Source organism: Danio rerio, chromosome 12 (genome assembly GCF_049306965.1).
Source record: "Danio rerio strain Tuebingen ecotype United States chromosome 12, GRCz12tu, whole genome shotgun sequence".
NCBI lineage: Eukaryota > Metazoa > Chordata > Actinopteri > Cypriniformes > Danionidae > Danio > Danio rerio.
In genome coordinates this window covers 36,334,580-36,346,209 of record NC_133187.1, presented here as the reverse complement: position 1 = coordinate 36,346,209, position 11,630 = coordinate 36,334,580, and the positions used below count along the sequence as shown (strand labels likewise).

Genomic DNA, 11,630 nt, shown 5'->3' with positions numbered 1-11,630 from the left:
CCCTCAAGAGGGTTCAAACCCTAGTATCCGTCTTCTGTTAAGATTTTTTAAGAAAGCTGAATTCCTGTAACCATTGACATCAGTAGTTGGACAAACAAATACCATGGAAGTCAATGGTTACCAGGTTCTAGCTCAAAATAAATTTTTATCAGAATAAAAAAAATCAAACAAGTTTGGAACGTGAATAGAGAGGAAGAGTTTTTATTTTTGGTTGAACCATCTCTTTAAAACCATCTGGAAAGATTTTACAGTCATTTCAATAAAATCCTGTCTCTTAATTCTGGAGGAATGAATCTCATTTGCTGTAAGCTGCATCATGTTTCTGCTCTGAATTGAATTGGCTTCCAGTAACTAAGCATTGAATCCTAGGCAAGTGGTGCCTGTCGCTATGATCTCTATATGCTGGTTGTATTCCCACCGAGAAAACACAATACTATTCATGAAGACTTGTTTCATAAACGAACTGCTGCTGGCTGCAGTCAATAAGATAAAAATATGAAACCCAATAATTCTCTACACTGGATGTGCACTGTGGTCAACCAGAGCAGTTATCTTACAGAGACATTCTATGGTAACTAATTTTGTAAAATAAAAGACATCAAGGGTGACACGATGCCTCTGTGGTTAACATTGTCGCCTCACAGCAAGAAGGTTGCCGGTTTGAGCCCCGAGTGGGTGAGTTGGCATTTCTGTGTGGAGTTTGCATGTTCTCCCCCTGTTGCATGAGTTTCCTCCAGGAGCTCCGGTTTCCCCCACAGTCAAAAGACTGGGTAAGCTAAATTGTCGGTGGTGTATGTGTGTGAATGAGTTTGTTTCCCAGTGATGGATTGCAGCTGGAAGGGCATCCGCTGCTTAAAACATATGCTGGATATGTTGGCGGTTCATTCCACTGTGGCAACCCTAGATTAATAAAGGGACTAAGCCAAAAATAATTAATAAAAGAATAAATATCCTGGTGACACAGTGGCGCAGTAGGTAGTGCTGTCGCCTCACAGCAAGAAGGTTACTGGGTTGCTGGTTCGACCCTAGGGCTCAGTTGGCGTTTCTGTGTGGAATTGACATTTTCTTCCTGCGTTTGCGTGGTTTTCCTCCAGGTGCTCTGGTTTCCACCACAGTACGAAGACATGCGGTACAAGTGAATTGCGTAGGCTAAATTGTCCGAAGTGTATGAGTGTGTGTGTGAATGAGTGTGTGTGGATGTTTCCCAGAGATGGGTTGCAGCTGCAAGGGCATCTGCTGCGTAAAAACGTGCTGGATAAGTTGACGGTTCATTCTGCTGTGATTAATTATTCCCCGGATTCATAATGGGACTAAGCCGACAAGAAAATAAATAAATGAATGAATGAATATTCTAAAAATCACATTCAAAAATGATCTGCAATGTTGTTAAAAAGAATGATCACTAACTGAACAAAAAAAATTCATGGTCAAGTGGCAATGATCTAATCACTATGATAAAATATGTTTCTTAAGGTTTAACATCATGCGTGTTTAAAATCTGATTATACTAAAGCAATAAAAGCACACACAGTAGGCCTACATTACCCTAGAGCAAATGATAAGATATAAATTTGCAAAAGTGCTTGTTTGTAGTGTCTGTGATCTTCAGCTTATTTACACTGAACACAATCTAATAATGTGAAGTGTTGCAAACATTTACCAAAAACATGAAAACTGTCTCATGTGCCTTACAAAAACACTTCTTATGAGCTTGACAAAAATGGCCAATACATCAAAGAGCTTTCATATACCACACTTTAAAAACTGATGTGATCAATTAATCATGACTGCATATGATGGTTTTACTTCATTGTAACTTATTAAAATAAGTTAATCATGTTCTAACTTAATTTTTACACAAGCTGTTTTAAGTCAAGTTAACATAATATAACAGGCCCATAGCCAAAGAGGGTTCAGGTGGTTCAAAAGACCCACCCTTCACTGACAAAGCTCCAGAATTTGCCCCATTTATGAGCTCATTTATCCTATTCTAACTGCTATGCCATCATAAATTGCCATCATATTATAAATATGCTATCATATCATAATTGGCTTCATCACTGGTGTGTGGTGTGCGGTCTGGCCAGGGGCGGATTTACTGATTTTGGGGCCATAAGCAATTCCAGCCATAGGGCCCAAGTCCTGAAATGCACCCTTTTATTTATTGTGTTTTTTTTTTTTTTTTAAATATCACTCAATATTCTTTTCGACATTTTAAATTAATACAAACTTTACATTTTATTTCCCAGAGCTGGATGGGTATCCACTGCGTAAAAACTTGCTGGATAAGTTGGCGGTTCATTCCGCTGTGGCAACCCCAGATAAAGGGACTAAGCCGACAAGGAAATGAATGATTTACATTTTAAAAGATTAGTTTTCTTAAAAATGAATTTACAACTAAAATAACTAATATTTTTTTATATATGATTTTACTCCTGGACTGCTCCATGATGGATAATTTTGTAATATTATTATTACTATTACATAAATTTATATGATCATAGTAATATTATATTTGATTTTATATTAATTACTATTTAATTACATAAAAATTGTATTTGTAACTCTCACCTTACAAAATATGGACATGAAAACAATGTTATATATCGTTTATAGGTATAATATGCTTCCAGATAATTATTGGGGGCCCCATATTTCTTGGGGCCCTAAGCGGCCACTTACCTCTCTTATTGGTTAAATCCGCCCCTGAGTCTGGTGCAATATGGCAGTCGTTGCGTAATCCAGGTAGATGCTGCACACTGGTGGTGGATGAGGAGATATCCTCCAATGTGTTAAGCGATTTGAGTGTCCAGAAAATCGCTATATATTTGTAAGGAATTATTATACGTATTATTAAATTGTAAAAATAATCCATCAAAAAACCCATCAAATTTAAATTTATTTCAATACAATATAATCCATGAATTTTCAAATGTACTTTTTTTTACAAGAGGCTAGAAAAATTGTGAAGCTCTATATTATTGTTCTTTTTATTTTATATTATTAACCAATTGGCCAAATTCAGACTGAGAAAAGTTTGTTATTTATAATTTGCCTAATAAATGACAATAGGCTTGTTCTTAATTTAAAACGGATTCTTTTTAATGTCAAATGATGTCATTAATTTGTATTTTAAAAATAAGTATTTTTTAGATGTTTTAAATCTAGTTTTAGGAAATATTTTTGGTACATCAAAAAGTGTGGTTATGATGACCATCTGACAAGCTAATCCAGCTAAAAATGGTGCTTAAAATGTATTTAAATCTCATAATTAAACAGAAAATTGCATAACTGCAAAAAGGTCCATTTTTTTGAGAAGGGCTGGTTCTAGCTACAAGCTAGCTACAGAGCCTGTATAAGTTCAATGGACTAATAAGGTAACCAGGATTTTTTTTTATATAGTGCATAGTGTGTGAAAGAGATAAATAAGGAGAGAAACAAGTGCTTTCGTGTTTTTTCTACAGAAGTCAGTCTATGTTAGAAGACAAGTAACTAAAAGAAATAACAATAACCGTCTGACTCTGACAACAACTAACTACATGCTGTGGTCGAACTGCGCATGCGTGGTTGTGGCGCTTTGCAGCCAATCAAAACCCGCGCTTTCAATTTTAAACTTTTACCGCAAGAATCAACAAGCAAGCGAGACTCCTGCGGATTTATCTCGGTTGTCTTTTGTTTAATTTCCACACCAACCTCCCACAAAATGGATCTTGCAAGTGATGATCAGACCAAAATGTACTTTTACGAGAATAGACTTCAAACATTCGTCGGTTGGCCGTTTGAAGAGGGCTGCGTTTGCACTCCAGAAAACGTGAGTAAAGACAGACACTAGGTTCTGTAGGCGTAAGTTAACAAAGAAATGTGTTTTATACATGTTTTCATTGTTTCTTAGATGGCTAAAGCTGGATTTATTCACACCCCGTCGGAGAACAGTCCAGATATAGCGCAGTGTTTCTTCTGTCTGAAAGAGCTGGAAGGATGGGAACCGGAGGATGACCCTGAGTGAGTCCGTGTCTTTTAAACTGCCCACTATTGCATTATACATCTGAAAGAAGCTTTGTCTCTTTAATTCAATGAGACTCCGGGTTTATTTGATTTAATAAATGCCATGGGTCCCCTTGTTATTTCGCATTTGTTCCTGACGTGCTGTGTGGTTTGTTGTGCTGTCAGGAAAGAGCATAAAGCGCATTCTCCCAGCTGTGATTTTATCTTGCTGAAGAAGACAGTGGACAGTCTGACTGTGGAGGAATTTCTAAAACTTCAGAAAGAGAGACAGAAGTTTATTATTGTGAGTATGACATGACTGACAGAACGTTTTAAAGGGATAGTTCACCCAAAAATGAATATTCTGTTATCGTTTGCTCAATTACTTGCATTGCATCATTTACTTGTTTTAAATCTTTATGAATTTCTTTTTTTCTATTAAACACAAAACAAAACAAAAAAGTAATAGGGTTAGACAAACCATATATTTTTTTTACCAACAACACACAAGCCTCTCCTACAAATGAGCACTGAAAGTATTATCACCGGACCTACGGTTTCTGTTCAGTATTTCCAAAAGTGCCAGGAGTAAAAATTGTACTATTTACCCCACCTGCGGGGCAAGTTGTAACAGGCAGAGGGTTAGTTATAACACATGCTTAAATGGGCAGATTTCACACAATAAATTTAAATATTAGCTATATTTCCTCAGTACTTAGCTTATTTTTTATTCTACATTGCACAGCATGGTTGTTTATTTGTCTATCTATTGAATAATCAGATTTAGATTTATTTGTATTATTATCCATTATTATACAATGCATTTATTTGTATTATTAGCAATAATATATATTTTTTCTATTAAAACGTTTTAATATAAAAAGTTCCCCGCATTACAGTAAAAATTTCAAAGTATTTTGTTGGTTTAGTTGCTGTCCAACAGTGTGTGGCTTACTTGTAACACTCTGTTACAACAAACAGTTTTGTTTTGTGTTTTCCTCAAAACTGGCTTGCAGTCACTGTGTTTTACATCTTTCAAAATGGTTCCATTTTGTTTTTAGCCTAGAAGATGCATAGATATATATATTAGATGTTGCCTGGCCTATTGTTGTCTATTGGACGGAATGCGTCAATAGCACCGCCATCTTGCTACAGGGTAGCACTCCTTAGAAATGAATACGGGACCAAGGTACAGTGGAGGACTGTGGCCATCCAAAGCCAGAGATATGCACATATACACATATATCTATGATCGGGAGATCTCCTGGATGTTTGTATTTATTTTTTTTTTCTAATTACGAAAATTATAATTTTACATCACTTTTCTACATTGATGGATCAGTGACCACATGGGCATTTCTGACAAAAAGCTTGTGTTTGTGTGTACAGAAATGTACTATTCACCCTCCCTGTTAAATTGAATCTAATCTGTGTCCTGAAACACAGCTCCTCTCCTGCTTTCACTTCTCATACTGACGGAGGGAGCGATTCGTTTGTGAATGAATCCCCCAAACGATTCGTTCACTAACGTAAGGCGACAATAATACAAGTTTCTGGCAGCGCAGCATCTTGTTGTCATATTTCTTTTGCATTGTTTGCTGATTTTATTCAACAAAACTAGCATAAGCCGAGTGTTTAGTGTGAGATAAGGCTGCTTTGCATAATGGTGAATGCAGTAAGTGACTGTTATCATCAATAACGTTACCTGATTAGTACAAAAGTTCAGAACATACAAAAACAGAAAAAAACTTAATATTACCGATGAAATGTTCTGCCTTTGTGCTTTGTTTTCTTTGTTTGCTCGTTACTACACCCGTAGACAGTACTAAAGTCCCGCATCTTCACGTAATAACACTGTCTTGACTAGTGCGGTTGAATGACATTTGTCCTGGGAGCACTGTACCAGTGGCGGTGCTATTGACGCATACTCAGGGTCCCTATGCGATATCTAGAGTATATATCTATGTAGAAGATGGTAATCACAACAATATAAGATTTTACTTGCATACCTTCACAAATTTTTAAAAAATAAAATATATTGACTATAATAAAAAATACTCTTATGCTGTAAGAATGGTTTCTCCCGTGTTTCTCATTCAAATTCTGCTGAACTTTTTCAATAATTGGCAGCAAAACGTCTACAGACACTGGTGAAAACCTCAGAAGCATGCCATGGTTAACCCTGAGCAAAAATCTGAACTCTTACCTTAACTGCCTGCTTTACCAAGTGGTTGACCATATTTTGACTGTTTTAAATAACGGTTTACACTAAACAGCATTGTTGGTTTACAAACAAATCAAACAGACATAATCCTGTTGCACTACTACACTTGATTTTAATTTTATAGTGAAAAAAAAACAAGTAAACATGTTAAACGAGAATGTGAAATATTTTATGGCATACTTTTAAAAAAAGCTGATGTGGTATTCAAAAATGTTTTATCTTGATTATTTGTTAAAAATAAATTGGTCTTACATTTAATATTTTATGATTTTAAAGGGAAAAGATATTTTAAAAAATGATGGAAACATGTAACCATTGGTTTCGGTAGTAGTATATTTTTATATTATTTTTTTATACTATGGTAGCCAATGGTTACAGGTTTTAGCTTCCAAATATCTTTTTGTTCAGCAACATAAAGGAAAGTATAAAGATTTGGAAACACTTAAGGGAGAGTAAATAGTGAATACATTTTCATTTTTAGGTCAACAATCCCTTTAATTAGTCACATTTGTGTACATGGTCACTAAATAAATAAACAAACACACATGCTGTGCTATGTAGAATAAAGAAATGAGCTAAATATTGAGGAAATGCTTTATGTGCAGTGCTTTATGCAATATAGCTTAAAATCAACCAGCGACATATTAATAAACAGGGAAATATCAGTTCTGAAACCTCAAGTTATGATGTACAAAAGATAATAAGTGTTAATATTCAGCTTAAGTCAGTGTTGTTTCACTTCAGTAACAGCCGAAGTTGCAAAGTTCATCAGTTATGAATCCAGTTCATTTATTCATTTTCCTTTGGCTTAGTCCCGAAGGAATGAACCGCCAACTTATCCGTCATATGTTTTACACAGCGGATGCCCTTTTAGCTGCAACCCATCTCTGGGAAACATCCATACACACTTACACTACGGACAAATTTAGTTTATTCAATTCACCTGTAACTGTAATCCAGTTCAATTCCGCTATAAACAGCTTTACACAATGCAATAATTTCATTGTTTAAGTGTTAAATTGGTTCAGTTTATTTCAAATTAATTCAGCTCATTGACATTGTCAGTGTTCTAAAGCCCATGCCATTATTTAATTTAAATATTGGTCTGGTCCACTTGATGCTATTGTTCAGTAATTTTAATATTTTAAAGACAACAAGCTAACCAAAGCAAAGATTACTGTGGCACGGAACCAAAACTCCCATCAAGACAAAAAAAAATTATTAATTTGTCATCGTGCATGATATGGGTTTGATATGTGTAATTTGAAATAAAAATCAGTGTTTAAAATTTACTACAGATAAAATGTGTATTAATGTTAGGGCTGGGTTATTTATTCGAAAAGAAATCGCAATCGACATTCAGAACCTATAATCAATCAAAGGTTTCCAGACCGTTTTTATTAATTAATTAATTTATTATTAGTATTATTTTTTATTTCCCTAAAACATGTAGAGTCAGGTGACCCCGCTCTGTTTACACTTCTGTATTGTACATTGCAACGATGCATAGTGCAAGCTCTGTAATTGGTCGACTTGATAGTGGTGACAAGTGTGGGCGAGCACTCTGTAAAAGAGCAGCGAGCCTGTTGGAGTGATTGTGGAGTCCTGCGGAGGAATAATTTTAGCAATTTTCCATTGCACATAAAAATTATATTTAAAAAAAAATTCATATAAAAGAGATATTTTTAGACAAGATGCAGCTTATTTTCTACTTTTAATATGAAAAATATTTAAAACAATTTGTTTTAATTTCAGTTGTTCTGTGTTGATATTCAATAAATAATCATAGATAGTAGATAGTGTTTTTCCTTCGATTATTTTCAAATCAAGTAATTCCCCCTTCATTCAAAAATGAATGAATTGTTATATGTGTGTATGTTTACTGTATAAAACTTGTCAGTGGGATATGAGGGCACAAAAATAAAATGAATAAATAAAATAATCATTCAATAATCTCAATCGAGTTAAAATGTTCAATTAATCGAGATTTTGATTTTAGGCCAAACTGCATAGCCCTAATTAATGTGTTATTTAAACTGTGACACAGATTTAGACATTATTTTGAATGTCACTCAGTCTGAAAATCTACTGTATTAAAAATGCATTTGGTTTGTATTTTCCTTGGGGCAAATAAAAACCTTTACTTGCAATGAAATCTAAGTTTTTGCACATTCCAAAGCTGAACATTGTTATACTGTGTTATTTGATTTTGACATTTACATGCTAGTAGTATATACGAAATGACATGTTTTTTAACCTTTCAGAAAAAATCATGTGGCCACGCGATTGATAAATTTGAAGACGCAGTGAAGCTCAAGAGAAACCAGATCATCCAGACTGCGATGGGAGAGGAATGAAGAGGTTCATTGAGAGCATTTGGCTGTGGTCCTTTTATTGACCTCGCTCTTTTCTTTTCGTTCATTTATATGTCAAGGAACACTCTGTTCTCTTTAAATGTTATCAGTGTTTAAATCTGTGTTCTGTCACTTGTGAAAGTTGATTTTATTACACTTTCTTCCTGCTTTTATAGTATTTATTTTAATATGAGAAAAATTAAAAAGAAATAGTATCCCATGATCCCTGTAAATTTCTTTCTGCAACCTTGTCCTAACTGTCCAAAAATCAGGATTTGGTGAGGTATTTGTAATGGGGGAGTTTTCTTGGAAATTACTGCAGTTTTTACAATTGTGCATCTCCTGTCTAAAACACCCCAAAGGTTTATTGGTTTGACAATCAGGTGTCTTTGGAGACCAATTGAGTGGAACAAACTAGAGCTGTACAATATATTGTTTCAGCATCAATATCGCAATGTGCAAATGTTGAGTTCCAGATTATAGTAGAGGAGCCACAGTTCAGAACACATGAGATTAATAACGTCACTGCAGAGTGTAAGCATTAAAGAGAAAAAGTTTATTATTTGCATGCATTTTATAAGGCCTGTGACTTTATGAGAATTTTAAAAGCATTCGGGCTTAATAAATTGTACTATTTGTTTGAATTTGCAATGGAATATGCAATATACACTCGCCGGCCACTTTATTAGGTATACCTTACTAGTACCGGGTTGGAGCACACTTTTGCCTTCAGAAACTGCCTGAATCCTTTATGGCATACATTGAAGAAGGTACTGGAAATATTCCTGAGAGATTTTGGTTCATATTAACATGATAGCATTATGCAATTGATGCAGATTTGTCGGCTGAACACTTATGATGCGAATCTCCCGTTTTATCACATCCCAGAGGGGCTCTATTGGATTGAGATGTGGTGACTGTGGGGGCCATTTGAGTCTGAGGTGATTTGTGCTTTATTACATGACATGCTATCTTGCTGGAAAAAGCTCAGTTGGTACCAATGGGCCCAGTGTGCCACGAAAATATCCCCACACCATTACCCCACCACCACCTCCCTGAATCGTTGACACAAGGCAGGATGGATCCATGTTTTCATGTTGTTGATGCCAAATTCTGACCCTACCATCCGAATGTCACAGTAGAAATCGAGGCTCATATGACCAGCCAACATTTTTCCAATTTTCTATTGTCTAATTTTGGTGAGCCTGTGCGAATTGTAGCCTGTTTCCTGTTTTTAGCTGACAGGAGTGTGTTTTTCTGCTGCTGTAACCCATCTGCCTCAGGTTTAACTAGTTGTGCATTCAGAGATGCTCATCTGCATATCTCGGTTGTAACGAGTGATCATTTAAGTTATTGTTGCCTTTCTATCAGCTCGAACCAGTCTGGACATTCTCCTCTAGCTTCTGGCATCTACAAGGCATTTACCCCCACAGAAATGCAGCTCACTGGATATTTTCTCTTTTTATGACTATTCTCTGTAAACCCTAGAAATAGTTGTGTGTAAAAATCTTAGTAGATCAGCAGTTTCTGAAATACTCAGACCAACTTGTCTTTCACCAACATCCATGCCATGTTCAAAGTCACTTAAATCCCCTTTCTTTTCCATTTTGATGCTCAGTTTGAACTGCATTAAGTCCTAAATGCATTAAATAGCTGCCATGTTATTGGCTGATTATAAATTTGCATTAACGAGCAGTTGGACTGGTGTACCTAATTTAGTGGCCGGTGAGTGTATTTGAAATAGAATATGTCATTTGTTGAAATATACAAAAAAGACTAAGCAGTATTAGACCTCTCAGACTAAAAAAAAGTTTATTCAGTTTTGTAATTTTTTATTTAGTTGCATTTTACAGGGCGTGTTATGTCAGATGTAACCATCAGATGCGCACATTATTTTCATAAAAGAAATGGAAATTGTTTGCAACAGTATACAGGTAAGCTGTGGCATTAAACAGTTCTCCTTTCTGTTTTGTCTGACAATAATTAAAGTTTGATCTTCTGTTTCAAGGTTTGATATGTTGTGTATGCTCCTGCAAACCTGGGTGCATATGAGGGATTATTTGCTATGACATTTGGCATAAACACGTTTTCTTTCTCATTGGATTTTTTTTTCTAGACCATTTGTTGTGCTTAATCCCAGTAGATCAGTGATATCTGAAATGCCTTAGACATTCAGACTTAAGCATGTGTACTTAATGTTGCAGTTGAGAAAATTTGCACTACTTAGTCCCCTCTGAAACAATGTATAATGAGATTAAGCACTTGATTTGATAAGCATTGAACAATTACAGTATTTGAGTTAAAATAATAATATTTTATCTTGCAATTCTTTATTGATTTTGTTGCATATTCGTATTTTTGATCACAAAAAGGTGTATGGTTAAATATGTCATGAAGGGTGTTGGTTATGCACTGTGCGTCATGTTTCGTCTGTACCCGTCATGCGTTATCTTGCGCTCAGTGATAGTTGGACACGGACAGCGCGCACACACACCGTTGAGGGATAAATGTTAAACCAGCCCACCTATTCTCCTAACACCGCACAACTTTTCTAGTAATAGCAGCTATCGTGATCAGATGTTGTTTGCGTCTTTGATTGACAATCTGCATCACTCAATGCAGTTGTTGGGCAGCGCGTGAGATCTTTTCCATGAGTCCTGACCTGCGTCCTGGGACCTTTCAGTTCAGCATCTGATCGCGTCGCACAGCCAGTGCCTTGCACAAATGATTTGGGGTTGCCCTGAATCGCGGGCATCCTGGCAGATATGAAAATCACATTCGGTTTCGTGGTGGTATGCGGGGGTCTGACTGGTGTTCTCAGTTTCAGCTGTTTAGCGCTCGCCATTGGGACTGAATATTGGTACATCATCGAAGACCAGCGCACGAACCACACTAACCCGGAGCGCAGCAACTCGGGACTTTGGGGAGTAACAGAAGGTATGGTGGCGCTCATTTTCATTCTCGCGTCTTTGCAAGCAGTTGTTAATTAGCTCTGATGAAAAAAGTACAGCATTTTCTTTGTTAATGGTGCTTTTTGGTGGCTTTTCCTCGTTATTATTACAGTTAAT

The 11,630-nt window shown here is 35.9% G+C and overlaps 2 protein-coding genes across 4 annotated transcripts in view; both read left to right on the top strand.

Annotated features, from left to right (window-relative positions):
• Window positions 1–3,568: 3,568 nt before the first annotated feature.
• On the top strand, window positions 3,569–9,205 carry birc5a (baculoviral IAP repeat containing 5a). The gene is given in 4 exon segments (NM_194397.3): window positions 3,569–3,811; window positions 3,893–4,002; window positions 4,171–4,288; window positions 8,473–9,205. Coding segments are annotated over 4 exon segments (429 nt in total). The 5' UTR covers window positions 3,569–3,703; the 3' UTR covers window positions 8,566–9,205.
• The window catches only part of tmem235b (transmembrane protein 235b), a 30,807-nt gene continuing 27,649 nt past the window's right edge, over window positions 8,473–11,630 (top strand). For 2 of the 3 annotated variants that reach the window (XM_001919519.7, XM_073918704.1), the window contains exon 1: window positions 10,117–11,499. In XM_001919519.7, the coding sequence (XP_001919554.1) occupies window positions 11,328–11,499 (172 nt within the window). In that variant the 5' untranslated portion in view covers window positions 10,117–11,327. Of the gene's footprint in view, window positions 11,500–11,630 lie in introns of all 3 variants that reach the window. The other variant, XM_073918703.1, reaches the window with a different exon arrangement.